Raw genomic sequence first — 26258 nt, 5'->3', positions numbered from 1 at the left:
GGGCTGGGGTTAGGGAAGGAAGGAAGGAAGGAAGGAAGGAAGGAAGGAAGGAGAAGAGCCAGGTAGAAAGGGGAGTCAGGCAAGGAGGAAGCAGCTAGTAAAACTCAGCCATCTTGGGAGTTCATCACAGACAAAAGGAAAACCAGTGTCAGCCACAGGAAGCAACAGAGTCCAAAGAAGGCTTTTGATGTCCTCGTCCTATGGTGACATTGGAAGGCATCTGTCAGGCAAGACAACTGGACAGGTAGAAAGTGGCCCTCCTAAGAAGGGAGAAAAGTCCACACCTGCCTTGTAACCACAGCATTCCAGAATGGTTCTTTCTTCAGAGGAGAAAACAAGAGGAGAGCAGCTAAGTGGGCGAGCCTGTAACATGGCGAGGCACACTGGCAGCCAAACCAGCTGGAGGAAATGGTGTTATCATGTAGCAATGTACACCGGTCATTAGGAAGACTGGACTAGGGTGGGTTGGGAAGGCTGGGTTGTTCCAATACTGTAGGCTATTGTCTTTACATTTTACCCCTTTAAAATAATTTAGATAGACATAAAAGTTGCAAAAGCAGGACCATGGTTTGGCCCCCATCGGCCTCACTTATTCATCTCATCTTTGTTCTGTTTTGCTTGAGACAAGCGAAGCCCAGGCTAGCCTGGAACTTATTATGTGGTCCATAAACTTACTATGTAGCTGGCCTGGAACTCATGGTAATTCTACATCAGACTCTCAAGTACTGGGATTATGGGCATAAACCACCACACCTGGCTTATTCCTCGGAACGCAAGCCATGCGTTAGCATTCCTCTGCTTAAACACTGCTCTGCACAAAAGCCATATATCTTGGCTATGTTCAAGCCTTTCTGATCCAGACCCAGTGTCCCCCAACCCCATTTCCCTTGCTCCTTTTATTATGTCTTTTTATCTACTTTTAATTCTCACACAGTCCCCTTGTCACTAGTGTACAAGACATTGAACCCCTAAAGGACCCAAACCTTGGGCCACAGTGATTTCTTTTTAATCTTCCATGGTGCCAGACAGCAAATGTATGTCCCCTTACAGAAAGCTCTCAGAGCAGAGACCCAAGAACCAGGAAGAGGTTCCATCAGGCATCACCCTGGGCTGTACAGTAGTTCCAGGACCCTAGGGATTGAGCTCCCTTAGAAGGAAGAAGGGCTGGAGTCCAACATGACCCCATAGAAGCTGCATTCATCACTAGGAGCCTCCACCTATCCTCTTCTTCCTAGAGGAGACCCACACAGTGGATAGGTGGGAAGTAGACCTGCCCACCCCTGGAACTGCAGGTGGGGCTCACTCAGTTCTCACTGTCTCTGCCAATCAGACACAGCCTGCGGGGAGCCCTTGGCTGCATTCATAAAGCGGCAGAACGTCTTCTTCTTTGTCTACAGAAAGATACCAGCACCTCAAGCCTTTGCCTGGGATAGGTTTCCCCAGATTGTGGGAGGCGGGGCTTGGACCACTGTAAGTTTGAAGACATGGGAAATTCTGGTTAACGTGACGGCCCAAAGCTAACTTCCTTATTCTTAATAAGCAGGGCCTTTTAGCTAAGCACCCGGCCTGCCTAATGACTGGCCGGTGCATGCTTGCCCTCCAGTGGCCACATGTTAGAATTGCAGCCCAACCATCGCATCTCCAACTCTGCTGACTCTCCAGGTTGACGTGCCTAGGTTGGACAGCCTGGCATCATTGACCTGGCGAAGCCAGGCAGCCACAGTCTCCCTGCTCCAAACACACCAAATGAATTGGATGTTCTACACGAGCAAAAGAGTGTTGAAGCATCACACATGACGTGGACAGGCCTTTACTTTTTATTCTGGTATTAGATATCAGGACGAGTGTCTAATGAGGTCAAAGAACTCACTCACACACACTTAGCTTGTAAACATCAGTCCTGGGCCGTGCCCTACCTACCCGTGCTCAGTTTTCTTCTCAACACGATGAGAGAGTTGCCCTCTCATGTGACTGTTACCTCTGCTAGATCTCAGAGTTGCCTGAGAAAGCTCCAAACATGTACGTACATCTACCTGACAGGTCTACCGAGTCAAAGATCTCTGGTTGTGAGGCAGGAATAGGAATAGACGCTTCTCCAGCAAGATAAAGTGTATCATAATACTGACAGCTGGGAACCAGTGGGCAAGGTTGCCAGTTCACGAGGTCAGGGACATTGTGTTCAAATCCCCCAGCACTGGCCAAGTGAGGTGTCCCATAGCATCCGTAAAATGAAAAACACTGAGGGGTTGAAAATGTTTCTGAGCTTCAGTAGGTTTTAGTTGTGTGACTGGGGCACACACATGAGCACGTAGAACATTCTAGATACATACACAAACATATCATACAGGGGAAAAGGAAGATGCAGCCTGCCACACCGCAGGTAGTCCTGGCTACCTAACGCCCCCTTTCCTCACACACTTACACACATGTTTCTTTGGTAGGCTCTATTTATTGCACACCCATTGGATGCATGGACCAGGGACTCCCCTGCCACGGCCCTAAGGACCAGCCCCACTTTGTGGAGCTCCAAGTCCTCAGAGTGGTGACAAGCATTATCAGAAGGGAGGACGTGTGGCCCGGCAGGAAGGCAGGAGAGGTAACACGTCAGTGGAAGGGTAGGCAGCAGAGGCCCCCCCAGTTGGCCAGAAACCTCTCTGCACACATGGCTGAACAGAGACAATGGTAGCTGCTCCCTGAGCCCAGTCTCCTCCCTCACAGGCACAACCCTAAGTCCCTGAGTCTCCAGTACCTCCTCTAGAGAGCAGGCGTACCTGGCAAGAAGCCAAAACAAAGTATAAGGGGATTTCCTAAGGCAAGGCAGCAAATTCCTGGGAGCTGCCCTGGGAAGGAGAAAGAGGTCCAGACACCCTCAGGAATGTAGCCTTGAGAAGCATCGAGGGTGAGCTTTGGGTGGGGGGGGCGGTGAGGGCTGCAGAAGGCAGTGCCCCAAGTCTGGCCAATAACTCAGGTCTCTGATCTCCACTTTCACCACCAGGCAGACTCCCAAGGGGCACTGCCACCACCCTTTCACCTCCTCACCCTCCCCAGTGGTCTACACTTGAAGAACCACCCTCATTGCTCTCAGGAAACAAAGGCTCCTTGTTCCGAGAGCTCTACACGGAGCTCTAGAGGCCCCCACTCCTCCTGAGTGGCCTGACACAGGCCACAAGCTCAGCTCTGTTGATTAACAATCGGGCATGCAGTCTTCTCCTCTGCCCTGGAGGCACTGGCTGATTGGAGAAAGAAGCAGCTGGAAGATCAGAGGCCCGAAGCCCCACAGCCTCCTGAGCCTTTAACCTGCAGGGGCCTCTGTCAGAAGGCTGCCCTCTAGTAGGCAGTGCTGGAGTAACGCTGCTCCCAGGGTCACAAGACCAAGATGTGTGGCCCTATACTCTTGGAACCCTCCTCTGCCAGGTGGCCTAATTTTAAAACAAGATTGTTTTTGGTGATATGATTGATCATCCTGGCTAGACCGCCTCAAGCTACCTCCCAGAAACCCAGGCCCATAATGTGCCCAGGAGATGAACCCGCTCTGTGTTTTAGGGGATGGAGCACACAGGGGACAAATTCTGCAAGTGGAGATGCGTCTTCATGCAACCTTCCTCTCGAATGGTGGTCAGAGATAGGGTGAGAGAGGAGCTGCCATGGGGGAGATGGCAAGCAAGTACGGCAGGATTAAGAAAGTTCTCGAGAGCCAGGAAATGGAGGACGCAGGGAAATGAATCCCATCCTTCATCACCACGGTCCTGGAAATGTAAGGTTTCATCTCAGGTCTACCCCAGAGCAGGGATGGGTGTCCGTGAGCTGGCAACGGCGGCGTCACAACTGATGGCGGTTTCTCTTGGGAATGATCTTCCGGTAGGTCCTGCGCTCGGAGATGTTGCGTTTCACCTTGGCTGTGGTGGGCGCCTCATCCTGGTGCAGGGAGGGGCTGGAGTGGGACTTCTTCAGGCTGGGCTTGGGCTCCGGAGTGCCTTCCGCTTCCCTCCGGAGCTGATCTTCCCACAGAGCCAGGTCTCCCAGAGGAAAGTGCAGGCGGGACACCAGAAGCTGTACGTAGGTCTCATATCGGGTTTTCTGTAACACACGGCCAGATCGCTTTAGCACAATCCGGGCTCCTAAGCGAAGCTGCCAGGTGTTTGCAGCTATGGGGGTAGGGCAATGCCCTAATAGTTCTGTACTATTAAGCATCTATATGGAATGAGCCTACTGGGGTCTAACCACACACAGGCAACTGTGGAACATGATGCAGGCAGCTCTATCTGCTAATACTTTTTTTTGTTTGTTTGTTTTTGTTTTTGTTTTTCGAAACAGGGTTTCTCTGTAGCTTTGGAGCCTGTCCTGGAACTAGCTCTTGTAGACCAGGCTGGTCTTGAACTCACAGAGATTCGCCTGCCTCTGCCTCCCAAGTGCTGGGATTAAAGGCACGCATCACCACTGCCCCGCTTATCCACAAATACTCTTAAGGCCTCTGGGACTAGTATCTTTAAATCTAGAATATCATTCCCAGTTCACAACCCCACTGGATCCTGCCCTGGAAAGTTAGCTGGGTGTGAATTATTTTCACGTGGTTTATAAAGGATGAATTGGTCAATAGACACAGGGTCCAGATGTATAGATGGGTTGTGATAGCAACAAGCTGGGTCCTTACCTCACCCAAAGACCTCTGGGAAGTGGGGCAGTCATCACCATAAAAACAGCCAATAAGACAAAGGGCTGGGCAGGGACTTACTTTGAAAGCTAGAGAGGGAGTGGGCTACACAATGGCCGGGTGGGTATGAGCAGGAAACTTATTGATGATGCCCCTTTCTGGTCTCCAGCCGCCAGATGTCTGGCTCACTCTTTTCCCACATTGTGCCTTGCCAACCCTTCCTTTCTGGTGGATCTCCACCCTGATAAGGGTCTTTAATGCCTCTGAAGCTGGTACTTGGCATTAGGGTCCCAGAGTGTGCGCGAATACAAGGCCATGGCAGAACAGGGGTGGAGGTCAGAGGGAAACTAGAATTAATAGAATCAACTCCGACAGAGACCACGCATGAAGCACACATGTGCCTGGAGGGTGTAAAGGAACAGACCCACCCGGTCACATCATTTAATCTCTCCATACTTCAGTTTCTCCATCTATAAAATGAGACTTGTAGACTATCTTATACTATTGTTACCTATCCCAGAATCCTTAATTGAGATAATCCAGGTAGGCAATCAAAGCATTAGGTAGGCAATAAGAGGACTAATTTGGCCATATAGTTTTTTCCTTCATCTTAGGAAAAGCTGAATATACTCCTTAGAGGATAAAGTGTTCTTGGGATGAAAAGTAAAGGGTCCTTAGTGCTCACAGATCCCACTCCCTTCGCGTCCGCCCCTGCATGCTGTGTTCCTGGTTCTGAGACAGAGGCAGCCAGGAGAGGGCGGCAGAGGACCCAGCCAACCGGCGGACTGACCACCAAGCTGACACTAAGTTGCTCACCTCGTGTTCCAGATACTCCTTCCGCAAGCGGTACTCCTCCAGCTCGCGGCCTCGGCCCCGCCGTTCGGGCAGGTTCCTCTGCAAATCCAACAGGTCGTCAGAGGCAGCATCCAGGCAGTTCTCGTGGGATCGATGCTGCTCCTCCTGGGAGAGGAAGGTGAAGGAGAAGCTGACTCGTCTTCCGCCCTCTCGCTGCTCCCTGCCTGGCTCGAACTTCTGATTCAGATTGTGCAGCCTCCCCCGCCCCCACCCCGCATTCCTGGTCACAGGGTGCAGAGTGCTTCCCAGCTCCCCAATCTGTCCCATGTCTAGTGCTCTGCTTGGACCACCGCCTCCCCCTGCTGGACGACTGCTCAGCCTCCCCCCTCCTCGCATCCCTGGCTAGTTAGGGGAGGCAGTACCAGAGAGCTCTGGGCGGGGCTCATGGGTAGGATGGGCCTCACGAATCTACGCTGGGAGCCCACTGCGGCTGGAAAAGGGGGTGCCGAGTGTGTGGCAGCGGCCAGGTTGATGCGTGCAATCCAGGAAGCCATTTCCTTGGCAGTGCTGCAGGCAAAGGGAGTCGTGTGTCCCCAAGGGTTCCCCAGTCCCATCATCTGCCCTCCCCTCGCCTCAAACCTCTGTTGCCTCCCCAAACCAGAAACACAACTTTAGTGGGGGTGAGGAGTAGGGGGTGACTGAATTTTATCCGCCAGAGGAAAATCCAGGATGGTAATAGAGTTTATATCAAACGTCAAAAACAATCTCTGGTGGCATTCTAGAATCTTCGGTTAGCATACAAGGAGAGGAGTCAGCTGTTCTCACACATTCTATTGCATCCCCAGCACAGAACTTTCAAGTTTCCTGGTTAAGGTAGCCAGGCTTGGGACCAGAGGCCTCGCCACTTCCTCCTGCTCTAGGGAACTCACGGAGCTTGGAAGAGGTAGAGACGCCAGTCTGCAGTCCGAAGCTGGAAGACATATGGCTTCTTAGTGTAGTGGGTAGCAGGACTGGCTAGCGAGTGGTGCACTCCCACGGGCTCATCCACGAGATGTCCCACCAAACTCTGTCCATCCAGCCAGGGGCCCTCTCCCTGCCACCAGACACGGGGGCTCAGTGACAAGGTTGTCGGCAGCGCCCCCCGCCCCCTGCCCGCCCGTTCTGGACCTCTCATGATGCCATTAGCAGGATTCTAAAGAGCGCTGTAACAACCGGCATGCATCCAGAATGATGGCGCTCCGATTAGCTTTCCCTCCTGTGTCTGTAACCAGCATCCTAAGCGACCATTCCCAGTCTACAAAGTGCTTTTCCGTCCCTCTTCCCTGTCTTTTTTTTCTTCTTCTGGTTTTTCCTGTCTTCTTTACCCCAGCCCTGGGAAGCCAATAATACGCACAGGTGACTCCCTACCTTCAGGAAGTAGAGAACCATCCCTTTCAGTAAGGTGTGAAACATCTTCCAGCCTCGCTTGCCCCATGGCGCTGTCCCAAGAGGAGACACAAGGGTGGGTGGTGGCTCTACATCCAGACTCTATACAAGTCTGCACAGAGTCCTGGCACACCCCCCTTAGACTACCTCCAGTCCCTCACAAGGAGGTGCAGGAACACAGAGCATACCAACACGATGAAACGTACAATCAGAATAGACGTCGAAAGACTCCGCACAGAGATGAAACCAGAGGACCACAGACATATAAGCAGATATTCATGGAGACTCTCTCTCCCCAAACCCCAGGTACTCAGGAACAAACAATTCTTCCTGGCACCTTCCTACAAAGTGATGTGTTTGCCGGAATAGGGAGCACCAGGAAACCTTTTGAGCACCAATCCCCCTTTCTCTCTCTTCCTAATTTCCTCATCCTGGCCTGGTAGGGCAAAACCTATTCTAAGCTACTTGGCCAGAGGGAGGGCTGTTTTCCTGTGGTCATCTGTGGGAGCCCCACCGGGACAGTGTTAGCCACTATGCAGTGTTTAATCTGTGGTTCTATTACAGCGATCTCTGCTCTGGTCAGGCAGTTGCCCTGCTCAAGGGCTTTCAGATGCCCTGAGATTGAGCCCCAGTTGTCAAGTATGGCAGATTTTGTCCCTGCCTTTTATCCGTTCTGAGTGGATTCTGCAGTGTTATCTGCTGTGTAAGGGATGTGCTCAGACAATGTAAAAATCCAAACCCTCTTATCTTACAAGGTTTCATTTAGTTGCTACCATTTGCCAGAAGCTCCCTTATGCCTGTCCCTGCAGCTAGTTCTCAGAATGCCTCTCCCTCCCCTTGCCCCCATACTCAACACAGCCCCTCTTCCACCTTCACCTGAGACACTAACATGCTTGTCCAGTCTTCGCCTTACCACAGGGGTGCTGTGACCTGGGACTAGCCAGACCTAGTTTAGCTCAGCATTCAGGAAAGAAACACAGGTTGCTCATTCTTCTCTGCATCACAGCACAGAGCACAGTCCCCATGTAGAGTGCTCCCTGTGAACACCCTCGTACCCAGGCAGCAGACACTCACTCTTCTTGCCGTCAGCATCATGATGCATCTTCCGAGCCAGGAAGCCTTGCTTATAAGTGGGCACTGTGGGGTCCTGAGCCATCTGGAGGAAGGGGTTGCTTATCTTGCTGGCTGAGGGAGAGGGCTGGTCCTTCTCGGGTCTGGCTGCATCCTCTTCATCTCTGGATGGCAGAGAATCAGGGTGGGAGTGGTACCCTCTGCCTCATGGGGACTCAGCAACACCATCTCTACTGGGGAGGAATGCCACTGGAACCTCTTCAAGGAAAATCTCATCAAAGACCGATCAACCTATCAACTCCTGAAAACACTGCCGTCCCTACCCCTCACCAGCTCTGGCTTCTCCAGGATTACCCAAGCTCCTCTGTCCTCCCCCAGATTGGTCCAGCGCCCTGCCTCTGGCATCACCCACTCAGAAGGAAGACTGTGTAGGCCCCTGACCTTCTCCAGTTCTCAGGTGGGCAACAGTGAGTAGACCAGAGGCAGGGATGAAAGGCAAGAAGCAGAGGGAAAGGAACTCTCACTTACACAGCCCATTCGAGCTTCTCACTTCGGATAGACCAGTAGAGGGCCTGGAATAGAAGCATATAGGTGAGAGGAGGGTCTATGATACCTACATGTGTTTTGTTGGCAGACATTTGTGGGAGTATGTACTACCTCGTCCCTCTACCCCATCATATTTGGCCTTCTCCTGAGCAGGCAAACATTCACGATCCATTTATCCATCCATCCCTGTGCTGGATACTGGAGACATAAAGATATCAAAGCAGCCAAGGCTCTTCCCTGCACAAACTTAGTACATTCTAAAGTAGTCTTTTGAGAGAGAACATGATCCCCTCACCCACATACTGTCCTGTCCAGGGGTACCTGACAGAGGAGGAACGTGGCTGAACAACACTCACACAGTGCATATTTGGTAAATGGATGAATGAATGCTGGGTTAGAACTTTGAAGTAATGTATCTTGCTTGCTTCTATAGCCCTTGTTCTTGGCAAGGTGCTTGGGCCACAGGAAATGTTCAGAAACTTTTGATCAGCGAGTAGATGAAAGAGCCAGTGGTCCGGTTGCTCAGGAAGCATGAGAGCCAGGCATACTGCACAACACTTGACAACTTTCATTTCCTCTTGACACTGACATTGGGAGATGGTCATTTCTCCCAGAAGCAACTTGAGTTGACCGAGTGGCATTCTGCTCAAGACTAGGACTCAAACCGAGAACACCCAGCTCCCAAACCTGAGGTTAGGGTTTTCCATACATGGAACTTCGGGTCTCATGCATCCATTCAATACACTAGTACTTATCAGACTTTAAAGGGGGGTAACAATTCCCTGAGAATGTAACAAGACATTTTCAGGTGCATAGAGTGTGGTTCTGTAGGTCTAGAGATGTCACATTGTACAGCCAACAAGTCCCAAGTTACCACTGATACTACCAGACAGGGACACACACACCTTGTCCTCATAAGGACCTTTTTTTTTTTTTGGTTTTTTGAGACAGGGTTTCTCTGTGGTTTTGGAGCCTGTCCTGGAACTAGCTCTTGTAGACCAGGCTGGTCTCGAACTCACAGAGATCCGCCTGCCTCTGCCTCCCGAATGCTGGGACATAAGGACCTTTTATCCAAGCCATGTCTGAGCTCTACTTTCCTCTTGGACCTAGAGTTCCAGGCTGCAGACAGAGAAGACAGGGAGGGTCCTGGCCTTGGAAGGAGCCTTACCTTCAGCAGCTCCTTGGGGAAGTTCCTGCCATCCTGCAGCCCGCTCAGGTTGTTTATGAATTCCTGGCAGCTCATGCTTTTTCCAATGTTCTGTGGCCACGGAGAAGAGGGAGAGTTTGAACATTCCACCCTGATAGAATAGACCCTAGGTGGCCACTGGGGGAACTCCAGGGCCCTGTGTGGGCATATTCCCAGCCTCTTGTCCATTTTTCCTTCCTCACCATGCCATAGCCCCCTTCTAGGTGTTCTCCCGCTCCTTACCTGTCCATGCAGGTCTGTGTTAAGGAGCATGACGGCGCAGGTCAAGGTGTGTATAGAATCTGTTCCGAGGGAAGCAAGTACAGAGCTCATTGGAATCCGGACTTCTGTGGCTTCTGCCCACACTAAGGGTGACTCCCTCCATCTCTCCATAGCCCCAACACACTCCCAGAAGCTGTTGCCCAACGAACCCCAAGTAAACACAGGCTATTTTGATGCCACCCCCAAAGTCCTTCTGCCCCACCCTTGGCCCCACCCTCCATACCTACTGAGGGGAAGGCTCCAGGATTGCAGTAATGGAAGCGTTTGGAAAACTGGTAGAGAATCCGTTCCCGTTCCTGAGTCTCTCCACTGAGCACCAGGGCCTGGAGGAACCCCCTGCCCAGGAAAACCAGGATTAAGCAGAGCCATATCCCCCCAGGAGCTTGGGACCAGTGCCCTGCAGCTGTCCCTAACCACCCCCACACCCAAGTCCTGTCTCCTCAAAGGGCCAGAAGGCCTTACCGGAGGGCTCGGTCCAGGTTCTGTCCTTCAAACTGGAAGAAGGATAAGTACGCCTCAGCCACAGCCCTGCTGAAGTCATTGCTGTAGAGGGCAATGGAAATAAAGATGGTGTTGGGATCTGGTGCGGGAGAATTGTCTGTATTCTGTCAATCATGTTTTAAATAAATGCTGATTGGCCAGGCAGGAAATATAGGCGGGTCAACCAGAGAGGAAGTAGAGGTCGGGCAATGAGAACAGGAGAATTCTGGGAAGGAGAAAGCCCATTCTTCCCAGTTCTGCCCAGACCACCGAAGAAGCAGGATGTGACCCTGCCTGCCCCGCTGAGAAAGGTACTGAGCCATGTGGCTAACATAGATAAGGGTAATGGGTTAATATAAGTGACAAGAGCTAATAAGAAGCCTGAGCTAATGGGCCAATCAGTTTATCACTAATGCAGACTCTCTGTGTAACTTCTTTGGGGCTTACCGGCTATGGGAACTGGGCAGGACAGAGACCCCAACAAAGCAGGCCCTCATGTTACAGGGATCAGGCTGAGCTGCAGGTACAGAGGGGACCAAGGGTGGCAAGAGCTAAATGAGAGAAAGGTATAACCAGGCTAGGTGTCAGGTCCCAAGAAAGTAGTCAGTGGCTAGCCTGACCCTGCTACTTGGATCAGTGTTGGCAACAGGCCATGTGGGGTCTGGGATGGGTAGGGGGAGGAGTCAGGAGTTTCAAGTGAAACTGGGAAGAAACAGAGCTGGCCAAGAATGGGGGTAGGGAGGAGCCAGGATGGAGATAAAGGGATGAGAGGTAGTGATGGTAGTGTCAAGGCTGGGGGCAGGGGCGTAAACACAGGGGATATTGGTCAGGGAAGGGGAAGAGAGAGATGGTCAGTGGAGGAAGCCTATGGGTAGCTCCCTCCTGTTACTGCCTTACCCTTGTGTCTCAAAAGCTCCTTACTTCTTGCGTAGGTGGGCAGCCACTTCAGACTTCCGGAAACCATCCAGCTGATAGAGACGCAAGGCTAGGTCCCAGGCCTCCTTGTCATTTTTGATGTTATTAGCCAACTTGGCTCCAGATGATGGCCTCCAGCCTTTCTCTGGAGATTGAGCTTGGGGCATGGGGCTCTCAGGAAGCCTAGAAAAATCCATTGGTGTCCTCAGACTCACACTTGTGCAGACACGCATGTTAAGTGTCCTCCAAGGACATAGGAAGGAGTGGCCAGAGCTCAGGGTTAGAACTATGATGCCTGGGCCTTGAACGGTGGGGTCTGGAGAAGTTGAACCCAGGTCCTCAGCATGAAGAGACTGGGTCAAAGTTGGGCTTGGGCATGGCTGGGCTGGACAAGGAGATCTTGGAGAAGAGGTAGTGAAACAAGACCCAGGGGATTAGAGCCAAGCTGGTGCCACACCTGCCCAGGTTAAGCCACAAAGATATCTCAAGCTTATCTCACCTTCAGTGGTAGGTCCTTTAAGGATCTCAGTGGTGTGTTGAGGTAGTGCCCTGACTAATTTTATATCAACTTGACCCAAACTAGAGTCATCTGAAAGGAGGGAGCCTCGGCTGAGAAAATGTCTCTGTAAGATCAGTTGCAAGGCATTTTCTTAATCAGTGATTGATGGGGGAGGGCCCACCACCATGATGGGTGGTGCCATCCCTGGGCTGGTGGTCCTGGGTTCTGTAAGAAAACAGGCTGAACAAAGCCACGGAAGCAAGCCAGTAAGCAGCTCCCCTCCCCTCCTCGGCATCAGCTCCTGCCTCCAGGATCCTGCCCTGTTTGGGTTCCTGTCCTGACTTCCTTCGTGATGAATAGTGCTGTGGAAGCATGGGCCGAATCAACCCCTTCCTTCCCAGATTTCTTTGGTCATGGTGTTTCTTCGCAGCACTAGGAGCCCTCCCTGACAGGTAGGATTACTTCTCTATCTGCAGCCATCCTCAAGCCTCTACGCCCCAGCCTCAGCCCCATACCCAACTCTAGAGCCCCGGTGGACATAAGGTATGAGGATCATGTTGAGAACAGGAAGTCTGGCTTTAGGAATGGCAAAAAACTGGAGGAGTCAGAGGAGGTTTCTGAGGTACCCCTTCCCTGCCTGACAGCTTTTACCATATAAATGGCTGGAGACCTGTAGAATAGGCATAAACAGACCCAGACAAGTCACATCATAGCGAACACCTGAAACTAAGAATCTCAATCCCAGCCCTACCTCATGCCTGTTCCCCTGAAACCTTACAACCAGTTGTCTGGTGTTGTATGCATTTACATATTCGTTATCTGGATTTCCAGCTAGGGAGTAGAACAGGTAGGGAGTAGAACAGCCCTAACCTGGAAACAGTCACTGAGACATGGCTGATCACTGGAATTCACCCAGCAGCCTCCTCCACACCAACGTGCGGGTCAGTGGGTGGGTGCTTTGCTGGTAACTCCCTGCTTCCTAAGCCTCCTCAACGTCTCACCCCTCGGTAATAAATATAACATAAATACATCCGGAGCATAAATACAACAGAGAGTCACCGAAAGGTGGAATTCAAAACTCCGGGATTTCATGAAGTCCATGAAAGCAGTGCTAGAAGTCTGTAGGAGTCAAAAGGAAAACCAGCGACGGTGGGGAGGGACAACCCCACTGAGCAGCTGAAGATGAAGAAGTAAGAATAGCTAGGCACTCATCACATCTAGAGAGGATGATCTGGATAACCTAGTCAAGGAAGTCCCAAAATATGATTTAACAAGCAACTTTGTCAATAGTATTCTTGTTAAGACTCAATAGGAAGGCATATTGGGGGAAACACTTCATAATGTGGAATTGTGTACTTTAAATCAGCAAATCATATGCTATATGAGTTATAGCTCTATAAAGCTATAGTTTAAAAACGTCTTCATGTTCTTACTATGAAAAGTCAAGTATAAAAGAGTGAGGCCAGGGAAATCAGAATTCCTACTGTTAAACAGGATACTAATTTTATTTATACTGTATCTGGTGTCATCTACCCAGGTAAAGTCCAAGTTATTCCTGTTTATTCCTTCATTTTCTCTGGAAGGTTGTCATTTTAGGTGAACTGTCTTGCTTTGGCCTGGGGTGGGATTTGCTTTCATCTTTGGTACAATGAACCCGCCTTTTCAGATTTCAAGTCTTCCAGGGCAACAAGGCTTCCAGATTCACAAAAAAAGGATGTTTTTTGATTGTGACATCAACTGACCACCCAAGGGTCCTGAAACAGGAGCAGGGTCCACCCTGTAGTTGCCACACTATTGGGTTCATGGTCTGAGCTCCAACTGGCTTCTGTTAGTCTCTTTAACATGGCCCCTATTTAGTAATCCAGAAGAAAAACCCTTTTACTATCTAGACTCAGAGGGGCTGAATGCCTAGAAGCAGTGTGCTGGGGCAGGGAGTCACCTCAGTAGGCTTCTTTGTGGACTTGTTCCTACCTATGGCTGCAGTTCCGAAGCGACACAATTCCTGCTGTGGGCTCCAAGATCTAGTCTACCAGTCCCAATCCAGAGTTCCCTTGCTGAGATCCAGGCAGAACCTGGACCAGACACGTTAGTGAAGTTCCCCCATTAACACCAACTTCACAAACAACCTTTAATCCCTACTCACTAGCTCATACCCACAATCCTCCAAGCCTTTACAGGGCTTCAGTCAGGATCCCCAGACTTCCTCCCTTCATCCTTTCCTGGTGTCAGGATGGGGACACTGGATTCTGCTTCTGTATGTTTAAGTCTTGACTCTCTGTAACTCTCGGCTTTTAAACATTCCAGTAATTCTGAAAGTGTGCTCATGTAATCCGATATAATCCGTGGACTGAAGTAAGCATTAGCACATTCAATTCAAAGTGCGTTTCTCATGCTACACTCAAACCAGGGCATTCTTATCACAAGACAAGGAAGGGCCCAGGAGTCAGCTAGCCTGAGACTCACCCTTCTGTAGAAGTCAAGCGAACATGGTTGCAGGCAGCTGAAGCTTCCTCAGTCCTGGCTGGATCTTCACACTCTGCCTCCTGCCTTAGGTTTGGGGTTTCCTCTGTCTCCTCTATCTTCAGGGAACTTAACTCAGATTCATCCTCCTCCAGGAGCAAAGAGGGTGAGGCATCCTGTGGCCACTCGGAGTTATGGAGCTGGACTTGTGGACTGTCCTCCTGGGAAGACATGGGGTAGGGCCTGGGGCGGCCCTCGGATTCTGGGCAGCTGGGCTCCAGTGAAGAGGTTTGGCTTCCCCAATGGGCCAAAGTGCAGGGTATGGGCTCCTGGAAGCAGCCAGCATCCTTCTCACCTGAGGAACGGCAGGAATGAGCATGCTCAGGACTGGAGGCAGGAGAACAGCTAGCCGCTGCCTCCAGACCTCCTTCCCTTGGGTACCTCCCTGGAACTGGGCAGGATGTCCCATTTTACTGCAGACAGTGATCTCTCTCTGTCTATCTGGTGGCAGCTCTCAGGACTCCAGCCCCCAGACACCTCAGGATTCAGGACTTTTGCTGGGCCAGTAAGACCCAGACAAGAGAAATTCTGTGTCTTGTGTACAGCCCTTCATTCTATCAGTATTGGAAAGCTCATTTTATTTATGAAGGCATAGAAGAGTTCATCTTAAGTATGTCTGGCTCCAACACGGTGCAATGAGTCCAACAAGGACCTTGTCTCCACTCTGAATTCCAAAGCACCCCCACCTCTCAGTTTCCCAGATCCCCACACTGGATCTCACCTCTGTTCTGGGAGATAAGAGGTTCCTGGGGCCAGGAAGGATCTTCTGCCTGCTGGTACTTAAATACAGGTGGAGCCAGATCCGAGAGGCTCTGGGGTGTCTGTGAGCCCTGGGAGTCAAGGGAAATGAATGGAGAAGAATGGAAAGAGCTGGAATGAACGATGTCAAGACTGCATGGAAGCCCCTCCCTTCTCCCAAAGCCCATGGACAACAGTCTGGGTTCTCAGTTCAGAAGAGCAACTGTGGATGGGGAGAGGCACCACGCCATAGGAGCCCTGGCAAGCAGTGCGGCTAGGGTTCTTCACCGATGGAGAAGGTAAGGCACACAGGGGAAGAGACTTACCCAAGGCTGCGTAGGACACGTAGTGATGGCAGGTCTAGGGTCAAATCCAAAGTTATCTGATTGCTGGATCAATTTGTGGTTTGTGGAAGGTGCCTTAGGTGAGCCAGGGCTAAGACCATCTTCCAGAGAAGTCTGAAAGAAGGAACATTCGATTTGCCCACAGAATTGTTCCAGGCCCTTCCCCATTTCCTCCTCATAGGTTGCCTAGATGACTCCACGTGTGGCTGCTCCCACCCCAGATGAGGTGTGTCACAGGAAGGATGACAGCCAGCCCCACCAGGGCAGGGCTCCCAGGCTTCCCACTAAAGACCTAGAGCCTTGGAAGGAGGTCCTGGGATGAGGCATTGCCAAAAGACTGCAGGCCTCCGATCGCCACCGTTCTTTGGGAGTGGAGAGATTAGGTTACAGCCTTCTCTGCCATCTTAAGTTCCCCTTATCTATAAAGCAGAGAATTCTGGGAAAACTGTCCCCTGCTGGCCTCTTATAGCTTGTGACAAACCCTGATTGAAATCAAGGCTCCTATGTCATTGTCACAAGGGCCTGATCTACTGACCCTGCCTAACAGGAAAATGAAGGCTTCTGAGCTTGAGTAACAAGAAAATCTCTCAAAAGACAGCTCTCTGTTTGGGGACAAAGGTCTTCTTAGACAGCTCCGTGACAGTTAGAGATGTCTGGGAGGTAGGAGGGAGGATCCCAGAAAGGCTTGGAACACCATGAAGGGAGGTGTTGCCTGTTCTCTAAGTCAGTCATCTAGTCTTAGCCCCTTGAAGCCGGTAACGTGGAGACTCCTTGGAGTTAACAGCTTCTGTGTTCCAAACGACATTATTGTACTGATAAAATCTCTCATTATTCTGAAGTCTACATGAGTTGATCTTTGTGTGTGAGAGGATGTATGTGTGTCTGTGCCTATGTGTATCTGTGTTGTACAGAGAGACATATTTCTATGTGCTCTGTGTCTCTCTCCTCTCCTCTCCTCTTCTCTCTCTCTCTCTCTCTCTGTCTCTCTGTCTCTCTCTGTCTCTCTGTCTCTGTCTCTCTCTGTCTCTCTCTGTCTCTCTCTCTCTCTCTCTCTCTCTCTCTCTCTCTCTCTCTGTCTCTCTCTGAGTGGTGCTTTCAGGTGAGCATGCCCAACATGCAGAAGACAGAGGTTGATGCTAGTGTCCTCCTCTGTTGCATTCTACTTTATTTTTAGACAGAGTATCTCTTATTAAACCCGGGGCTTGCCATTTTGGCTAGGCCAGTTGGCCTTTGAGATCCTGAGATCCCCCTGCCTCCACACTCTTCCCTCCAGTTCTGGGTTATAGGTATAGGTGTGCATTGCCACACCCAGCTTTTACATAGGTTCTCAGGTCCATGAACTTTACTACTGAGCCATCTCCCCAACTGCGTCCACAAGAGTCAGTTTGATGTTCTCTCACCCTAGATCTCCCCAAACTCTACCTTCTGAACAGTGTCCTAGGCTTGTGCCCCTTGAAGAAGGCCCTCCTTGCCATGTCCCCAGCACAGCCCTCAGCTGGCTTCCTCAGCCAACTTACCTCACGCTCCAGACCAGGAGGTACTGTGGGAGCCCCTTCAGTGGACCCTAAGGCCAAGCAGGGGTGCAGCTTATAGGAAGGCACAGGGAATGGAGGGGTGGCACACCCACTATGATCAGCAGAGTTGCTCCCCAAATCCAGCTCACTTTCTGGCCTCCAGAGCCCTGTGTCTTCTTGGAGTGAAGAATCCAGGGCCTGAGGGCTATGAGACTTCATCTCTGGGTGGGAATCTGGGTACCCCCAGGAAAAGCATTCTCCTTCAGTACTGGTGTCTGACTCAGGGCTCTCCAGAAAGAGGGGATTGTCAAAGAAGATGCTGTCCTCCTCAGCACCCCACTCTGGGGAGGAGCCTGGCATCTGCCCCCTTGGCCAGGCCTGGTTCTCCTCCTCAGGCTCACCGCCGTCATCTCCAGAGTCTTCATCCTCCTTAGGCAGGTTGGGGCTCAGGCCCACATCCTCAAGGAAGTCCTTAGAAGGTGGGGGGATGCAGCACCTCAGTTCTGCTCTGAGTCCCTCTGTTTTCTCCAGCTCCTCCTCCAAGTCCAGGACACACATCTGGGCCTGCAGGATGCCAGCCCAGAACACCACCTGTGCGGATGAGCTCTGGTTCTGCTGCGGGCTCTCCAAAGAGCAGCTGTCCCCCCTTGGCTGTGGTGATGCTGGTGTCTGCCTGGCCTCCCCCTGGAAAGAGTAACTTCCCAGACGAGTAGGCTCCGCATCAGAGCTACCAAGATGAGCATCACGCCTGGTGGATTCTGGGGGGTCAAAGGGCCAGGAGTGTTCCTGGCAAGGCTCGGAAGGGCATGGATGGCTACGTATTTCATTTGGACATGTCCCTGGGTAGGGCTGTAGGTTGTCTTCCAGGCGGATGTTGAGAAATTCCCTGGGCCTGGGGTGGTCTGAGGGTCTATTGTCACCCATCATCCAGAGAGCAAAAGCTGAGACGAAGCCCTTGGCAGTGTCTGTTTTCACAATCCCATTTCATGAATTAGTAGGCGCACAAGCCACGGTGCGAACTGGAAACCCACATCCAGCCTGTAAATGCCCAAAGGGAGCATAGATTAGAGAAGGACCACAATCCACACAAGACCTGTGTCCAAAGTGCTAGACACGTTCAGAACCCATGTCCAGGGCATCTGCTAAGGGACACTGCCCTCTCTGCCCTTCCATGGGAAAGGGGGTACCAGACATGCCCTGTGACCTCACAACTTCAAACTGGCATCAGAATGGTGCTTATTCTAAAGACACCCATCTCTTGGTTGAAGAGGTCCTCAGCACGAAAAGAATGCAAGGTCAGCTCAGGTCTTTCTCTTGGGAGCTGGATCAGAGAAGGCAGAGATGGGTAGGTGGGGGCAGAAACAGCTAGAACACCTCAGGGCACCAAGAGAGCAGAAGAAAGCCAAAAAGACTTGGAAGCCAGAGTGAGCATGAATCAGACATAGGCTATATAGCAAGTGGCAAGGAGCAGCCGGCCCCAAGCCAGCAAAGCCACGCCTGCCTACCTTCTCAGAGTACGGGTTCTGTTTGTGGGCCTGCGCCATGGACAAGGCCAGCTCCTTGGTGGATTCCTAATGTGCTATGTGCAACTTAAGGCAGAAGCAGCTAAGGGGTTCCTCACTCACTCAGCCTCATGAAGGAGAAGCTCCAGCCCCTCCGCCCCCACCAAGGAGCACAGTGCTTGTTTCCTAAAGGGGAGAGTCTTGACTTCCAGAGAGGGTGAGACCAGAAAGGAACGGCCATGTGTGCCTCAGGTTTCAATGAGAAGCGAGATTTCTGGTACATCACTCCCTCTCGCAGTTGAGGTGGGCCCCTCAGCAGACCCCCAAAGGAACATAAGGGATGTCGCTGAGAAGGAGTCTCCACCATCTCCACCAGTGTGAGATGCATGGTTACCTGGCTGGCAGAGTGGCCCCGATCCCTCTTAGTGACGGGCTTGTTTTCATCCACTGGATGCTGAAACTCATAATTTGGGACCTGCTTCCCTCTTGTGTTGTCCCCAGGAAGTGCAGATCCAAGTACACAGATGTGTGACGTGTGTTTCCAGTGTTAAACACACCCCTGGCTTCATCAAATGTTTCTTTAATTTCCTTCTGTCTTACCTTCTTCAAACATAATTCCTTCTGTTTTACTTTCTTCAAACGTAATTCTATCTCAAAAGACTGGAGGTGTGCCTGAAAACTGTACTAGTGCAGTCCAACAGATGATAATCCTCAGAGTTTACACACCAAGGTTGGGTGGTACCTACCTACTACTTAAGGTTACCTGGAAAATAGCCAGGGGGTCATGGTGCACACCTTTAATCTCAGCACTTGGGAGGAAGAGGCTGGCAGATCTCTGTTAAGTTCAAGGCCAGCCTGGTCTACAAATCGAGCTTCAAAGCTACCCAAAGAAATCCTGTCCCAAAAAACAAAACAACAAACAAACAAACAAAAAAATTACCTAAAAGGCACGGCTTTGCATGAGGGAGAAATGGTATGGGACTAATATGGATGTCAGTCTCTACCTTCAAGGCATCTTTCTAAAAGACCCTAAAAATAGTGTCCATATCTGGGTTTCCCCATTCCCTCTGTCCTGACACCATGTTCTGTTTCTCACTTTATTATAATATAAACCTGGAGTTGCTCAGTGATAATAAAGTTCTGGGATTTTAACATCCTGGGAAGGGCCTCTGAGCAGGCTGCAAGTCCCTCTACTGTTGTGGGAACTCTTCCAGCCAATAGTCTTTAAGATACTGGCCTGCCTTGGGCATGGCCTCGTCCTATAGGTGCAGATGAAAAGCGTGCATGCCCCTTTTCTGCTGGATTCAGCGCCAGTTCCCAGCGCATGTAGAGGACTGCGGAGCGCTACCCTTATTGTGAGTTTATCCCCAAATAAATAAACCTTTGTTATACTCCATTCCGGGCTCTCGTGGAACTGTTTGGTACAGCTACACTCTACGGTTTAGTGATAAGTCATTGTCTCCCAGACAGACAGATTTCCAGACAAAGCAAGACTACCGCCTGTAGTTAACCTCTGCTCTGAAACAAGAGGATTGAACTCGGTCATGCCCGTCAGTCTTCTCCAGGTGTTGTGGGTTGGCCTCCACTCTGCCCCCTTGTTTCCGTTCTTATCACATCTCCAACCTTGGACTACAGGCTGAGGACTTACAGCCTTTGCTAGGTATGACAGAAGGGCAAGGTGGGCTGCCTTGTTCCCCATGCAACTGCTCATTTCTGCCCTGACCGCTCTCTGTGTCAGAGGCCTCAGACAGTCCCACTTCTGTTAAGGAAGGGATACATATGCCTTAGAACCTGCTGTAGTTCGGACCCCCAGAGGTTCATTCATTACAGTCTTGTCTCCAGCTCGGCACTAGTGGGTGGCACTAGAAACTTTACAAGACTTCCCCTAGAGGGAGGGGTCATTGGAGGCATCTGGGCATGTAGCCCAGGCGATGCACTTACTCTCACTACAGAATTCACTTGATGGGACACGTGCAACTCTGATCTTGGGAATGGGAAGAGGGGCACCAAAACTTAGAGGGAATTCCGTGTGTCTCTTTGCAAATAGGTACTTAGACATAAATACATGCATGCATACATACATACATGTGTATAAAGCAGCAATAATGGAATATGCTCATGGCTACCATGGGCATCATTGAATTTTGGGTTTTATTTGGGTTTGCCCTCCCAAAAGAAATCCAGTGTTCCTCCCTGGAAATTTTCAAAGATGGGGGAGGAGGGGAAGGATGGGAGAAAATACAGTTTTCTATACACCAAAGAGGAGAGAGCAAATTTCTGAGATTTGGTATCTGAAGGACTTAGAGAGAGAAGGGCCTAGGAGGTCAAGGGAAACTGAGGTAAAGGGGAAGAGAGGTGAGTTAAGAAAACCCAAAGGCTGCTGGTTGGTATGCGGTTTGACTGAGCCACGATTCTTTCAAAGCAATTAAAGTCAACCAGACTGCATTCCACACTGCTCTATTTAAACTCCCAGAGGGCTCTTGTTGCCTGTAAGTAAGCTTGGAACAGGCAGGTTCCCTTGGGCTTCCTGACCACTGGGGAGTCTCATTACTGGGGTGGTGGATCATGTTCTCCCCAGACCCACCCACAGATTTCTTGGAATCATATCATTATCTTTTAGTTCAGGTGGGTCAAAAATTCAAGACTGGTTTTGACTGGAGATGTTCAGGTCTCTTTATATGATCCTGGGGTTCCAGAGCCTGAAGACGGGGCCTCAGTTCCAGGAGGCCAGGTCATGTGGGAGGCGTATATCTTCATGGTGGGGTTGCTAAATTAGGCAGATAAACACCTAAGGGATGTGGGCAAGAGATGAGCATTTATCATGTACAAAGCCTTGGGTTCATACCCAATAACGATTTTAAAAGAATGAAAAACAAAACAAAACCAAATTCCAGCACTCCCAGTATCTGTGACATGCTTGAAACAGCCTACGACATTATCCGACAGTCACATTTAACTGAGCGGTCTGTTTTATCTGGCACCCGAACGCCATGGGAGAAGGTGCAGTGGATGTTACCTCGCCCCTACAAAGGGACCTACTTATCCAGCTGTACAGGTCTCTCACCAGGCTTCCCATGAATGAGGCAAACCCAAAGACCCACTTCTCTCTAGCAAGGAAGCCAAGGCTTGGGGAGGTCCACAGTTTTCTAGGTGGCTCAGCAAACCAGTGAAGGAGCTGGGGTCCGGACGCAGGTGTATGGTTCCCCTAAGCCACACTTGCTTCCTACCCACAAGTCAGTGAGCTTCTTCCTTTCTCTAGCTTCCTACCAGAATGGATGAGTCGGATGACCGGCGGGGTGTAGTCCTTCTGATGGCCCTAGCGGTCCTCCCGCCTCCGCCATGAGAAACAAGAGAGCAGAGTACATGCATACCTTAGGCATGCTTCTAGAATTTTCTTGACTTTTCCCACCTCCCAAGTTCAGTGAAACCCCCCCACCCCCGCCCATCTTTCTTACGTGTATTAGTTTATTTTGTATTTGCGTGTAAGGGCAGCTTGGAGGAATCATTTCTCTCCTTCTCCATATGGATTCCAGTGATCATACTCTGCTCCTTGGGCTTGGTGGCAAGCTCCTTTGCTGACTAAACTCTTTGGCCAGACCAGTAAAATCTCTTTCAAAATCTCTCATTTCAGCAAGGCAAAGATTCGGCAGTAAAAGGCTATGCCTCCTAAACTAGGTTCTGTTGACTCTGAATAAATAAAGTGGCCCTTCAATTTCCGGAGTGCTGGGATTCCTCCAGAAGTTTAAGGACACATTCTGCGAGGTGCAGGAAAAGCCTTCGAGTTCCAGAAGCTAATGTGAGGAGTGACCAGGCAGTGAGGTAGGAAAGGGAGCCGGGTTGCTGCACTGTGTGCCTTCTGCCTCAGTCTTGAGCTCCGCATTTCAGGTGATTTTCACTAGGAGGGTATTTTTTCAGGAATGATATTGCTAAGCTGGACATAGAGCTGGTGGAAGGCAAGTGACACCCGGGGACCAGGAGGTCAGTCCCTCTTACTCTACCCTAGAGCTTCAAGGATTTTTTTTTTCTTTTGGTTTTGTCACAACACGGTCCTCTTATGTACCACCTCTGGTTGGCTTTAAACTCATGGGTGATACTAACACCCCTGCCTCATGAATGCTAGACTTTCAGGGGTGCTCTGGCACACCTGGTATATACGGTGTTGGGGACCAAACCCAGGGCTTTGTGTATGTTAGGTAAAGACTACCAACTGAGCAACATCCACAGTCCATAAATTTTTTTGGTTTTTGGAGGGAACAGAGGACACCTGGATTTTACTTTTTTTTTTAACAATGGATTTGCTTTTTACTCTTGGCTTACAGATTTAGGTTTCTGTTCTAGCTTAAGAATGGAACCTGCCTTTAATCCCAGCAGTTGGGAGGCAGAAGCAGGTGGAGCTCTGTGAGTTTGAGGCTAGCCTGGCCTACAGAGCTAGCTCCAGGACAGCCAGGGCTACATAAAGAAACCCTGTCTTGAACAAACAAACAAGAGAAAGAACGGGAGATCGAGTATGGAGACAGTCATTCCTGAGGAGGAAGGGTGACGACCTGGATCAGGGTGACAGTGAAGAATCTGATGAAGAGGCTCACAGACTATAATCACAGCCTAAATCTACAAAGGCCTGACCCTGTGACAGGGAGACTTCATCTGGTCCCTTATCTGAAGAATAAGGAAACTGGACTGGAAGGCCACCCAGCAGGTTTGCCGTGCAATGGGACTAGTCTGAGAGCTGACACTAGGCCCGGGCCTCAGAAGATGAGCAAGGAATTGTCACGTCTCTGCAGCCCAACTCGGTTGCGCTGCCATTCACCCAGAGAAGCAAAAGTAAGCAAAACACACACGCACGCATGCACACAAACACACACACGTGTACACACACACACACCTCATTGTCAGGTTCATCTAGATGCTCATATTGTCAGCTCTTGGCCTGCTGAAGGAGACAGCCCTCAGACCTCTCTGTCTGGAATATGACACCTCCCTATACATACACACATACACATACATGTGCACACACACACACACACAGAGACACACAGACACACACACTATAATTTAAGCTAACAAACTTAGTAAGTCAGTCTGCTTCCTTCCTTTGACCCCATAACAGCCCTGACCCTTCCAGAGACATAGGAGGTGAGCTGTCATGTCGGTGTGTAGCTGTGTCCCTGGGGGGAGGACATCCACAACCTCCAAATCAGAAGACACCCACAGCAAATGGAGCTTCCTGGAATGGAGGGACAGGACTGCTTCCTCTGCCTGAACCTGGGCCCAGAGCACTGTGAGAACTGGTTAGGGGAGGTCCCACATCTTGCTCCCAAGGGTGCCTTCATGCAAATGTAGGGGGTAAGGGCCCCCCATAACATATGGTAAAACCAGCTCATGCTCACAAAGAGAGCAAGGGATGCTGGTTGGGGAGCTGACCTAAATCAAAGCACAGGAGCAGCTGTGAGCTCAGAAGGTGAAGGACCCCTAAGAGGTCAAGTCAGACCTCCCCTTCCTTGGGCCTCTCATCCAGGATCGGGGTCATGCTCTCTACCAGTGGTTACCTATTCATAGCTGGAGGAAGTACTAAGATGCTCCGTAGTCCCAGAGGGCTGGGGACGCACTGCTTGGAGCCCATTCTTTCAATAGTCCTGGTCCTGATGAGACAACTGTCTCAGCCATTTAGTAGAAAAAAGACTTTAACTATGGAATTTCAGGCCCTGGAAGATGGAAGCAGCTGAGGACCAGTTCCAAGGGGCCCTAATGGGCCTACAGTGTCTCATAGAGGGACATTTGGGCGAGTGACACATCAGGAAAATAGTCCTGAATCAAGGCTAAACACGTTGGAGGGGGGGGGGGCTCCTTCTTCTAACTCCAGTCTCTTTGGGTGGCGCCGGAGTATAGGGCGGAGCAGGGAGCACCTAAGGGCCGAAGCCCAAACACCATTTGTACAGTGGCCACACCCAGAACAGCTCCTGCACCCTCCTGAGTCCCTAGCCTTCTAAGGTCTACAGTCAAGAGCAGTCGGGACCTCAACCACAAGAGCCATGAAGACTTAAGGCAGGTAGCCTTGCCTCTTTACCTTACAAGTTTCTAGAGGCCCCGAGGAAAGGAGGGAGAAACAGACGTCAGAGTAGGGCCAGATTGAGAGTCAGCCAGACCAGAGGATAGATAGCGTGGGGGGAAGACAGGGGAAGGCAAGGGTCCTGTGAGGTCAGACTTGTATCTGGTATCCAAGTAGTGACTGATCAAGCCCAGAAACTTGTCTCCCTTCGGCGCACCTGTCCCTAGCCTCAACCACAGGGGCCCTCATAAAACTCTCTATTTCCTTGTCCCCTAACCCAAACAACCCCAGCTCCACCCCTGGTAAGCCCACCTAGCTCACCTTTAGGGACTAGAAGTTAGGGGCTCTCCTGGACTCCCCTGCTCCGGGAACACTTTCTGTTGCTCAGTTGCCCGCCTGCGAATGTGGTGGCTGACGCTTCCGACTTCCGTTCCCCTCACCACCGTGACACACACCCCTCCCGCTCCCCAGGGCTCCCCAGCCCTCAGAACAGCTCAGTACCTCACACTTCCTGCCCACAAGACAAGGGCCTCCACTTCCGGCTTCAGCATCTCCCAGCGCCCCATAAACTGTCTATGCTGCCTGCTCCTTGGAAGCTGCTACCCTGGAACACAATCCCAGAAAGAACCTGCCACAGATTGGCCTTCTCCCCAAGGACGCCAGGGCCTTGGAGGAAGGGGAAGATGAGGCCTGGGCTGTGAACAGGCCCCTCCCCCTTCCTCCCTGTGGTTTTGCCCCAGGTTCTGAGTCTGCCTTAGCTAGGTCTCCTGGAAGGTTACCAGTGGAAGACAGAAGGGTCTCAAGTCAAGCATTTTGTTTTTCACATATGACATTTCAGTTTTTATATGGTTATGTCCTGTGCCACTACTGATAATGATACCTGAGATATGATGTTATGTTACCAAAGCCCTCCTTCCCCCCCACCCACCGAAAAGCTCCTTCACCGCTTCTCACTCTGACCTCATAAGCATGACGGCTGCAGTCTCTGCACAGAAGCAGCTGCGCTTCAGCTTGCACAAACGGGAAGTTGCAAAGCTGGGAGTCAAACTAGGCCTTCGGAGCACACGAGCAGCTAGTCATGGCCCATTCGCAAGAGGTGAGTCCCAGACACAAGTCCCTGGGACAGGCTTGGAGGCCAGTGGGAACCGCAGTCAATGTAAACAATCCATATCTTCAGTCACAGCTCCGCCAGACTCTACCTTAGCCACAGTTCCAGCCCCCGCAAACCCATCTACCTTGCCCGGGTCCTCTTTACTGGCCTGCCCACAACAGTGGTGCTGTCCAAGGCCTCAGTTAGGGGCCTTGTGCGGGGTGGCCTACATTGAGAGGGCCTGTCTCGGGCTCACGCCTTCCTCCAGCTGTCCTCCTCTAGTAGAGGGAGGGAATCCAGTGATGTTTCTGGCTGGACCCACACACTCCTCTGGATGTGGAGAGTCTTAGAATTCTCTGCTCTGGGCCTGTGTGATCCCCCCCCCCTCCCCAGCACATTGCAGCTCCGCACAGCCTGAGACTAGATTTGGGGGAGGCTAGAGGACTGATAGCAGAGGGTGGGGTAGAGGGTAGGCTTAGACTCGGGTGGAGTCACCCATCCCCCATCCCCACGCACGGAGAGAAAGAGAGGTGGGGCCAGACAGGGGCCAAGACAGGACTAGGTTCTGCTCCAGGAGCCACACTGAGGGGAAACTGAGGATTCTGCTTCAGACCTGGACCTGCAGGCTGATAATAAGTAAAGTAGGAAGGCAAG

General features: G+C 51.0%; 1 protein-coding gene across 3 annotated transcripts in view; it reads right to left on the bottom strand.

The window, feature by feature from the left end:
* Nucleotides 1-1809: 1809 nt before the first annotated feature.
* The window catches only part of Psd4 (pleckstrin and Sec7 domain containing 4), a 33817-nt gene continuing 9368 nt past the window's right edge, over nucleotides 1810-26258 (bottom strand). Inside the window, exons 1-17 of one of the 3 annotated variants that reach the window (XM_041674866.1) lie at nucleotides 24836-24897; nucleotides 16970-18004; nucleotides 15435-15566; nucleotides 15092-15200; nucleotides 14314-14665; nucleotides 11358-11534; nucleotides 10419-10499; nucleotides 10180-10292; nucleotides 9918-9976; nucleotides 9657-9746; nucleotides 8471-8514; nucleotides 7946-8106; nucleotides 6854-6924; nucleotides 6376-6539; nucleotides 5869-6013; nucleotides 5468-5611; nucleotides 1810-4077 (exon numbers count right to left, since the gene is read on the bottom strand). In XM_041674866.1, the coding sequence (XP_041530800.1) occupies nucleotides 3820-4077; nucleotides 5468-5611; nucleotides 5869-6013; nucleotides 6376-6539; nucleotides 6854-6924; nucleotides 7946-8106; nucleotides 8471-8514; nucleotides 9657-9746; nucleotides 9918-9976; nucleotides 10180-10292; nucleotides 10419-10499; nucleotides 11358-11534; nucleotides 14314-14665; nucleotides 15092-15200; nucleotides 15435-15566; nucleotides 16970-17893 (3024 nt within the window). In that variant the 5' untranslated portion in view covers nucleotides 17894-18004; nucleotides 24836-24897 and the 3' untranslated portion in view covers nucleotides 1810-3819. Of the gene's footprint in view, nucleotides 4078-5467; nucleotides 5612-5868; nucleotides 6014-6375; nucleotides 6540-6853; nucleotides 6925-7945; nucleotides 8107-8470; nucleotides 8515-9656; nucleotides 9747-9917; nucleotides 9977-10179; nucleotides 10293-10418; nucleotides 10500-11357; nucleotides 11535-14313; nucleotides 14666-15091; nucleotides 15201-15434; nucleotides 15567-16969; nucleotides 18005-24835; nucleotides 24898-26258 lie in introns of those variants that run through there. The other 2 variants (XM_041674865.1, XM_041674867.1) reach the window with 2 other exon arrangements.

The sequence above is a fragment of the Microtus oregoni genome, unplaced genomic scaffold (genome assembly GCF_018167655.1).
Source record: "Microtus oregoni isolate MIOR12 unplaced genomic scaffold, Mior012 000025F_ref0000491, whole genome shotgun sequence".
Classification (NCBI taxonomy): domain Eukaryota; kingdom Metazoa; phylum Chordata; class Mammalia; order Rodentia; family Cricetidae; genus Microtus; species Microtus oregoni.
The sequence above is the reverse complement of the archived record's forward strand: the minus strand, read 5'-3'. Positions and strand labels throughout refer to the sequence as shown.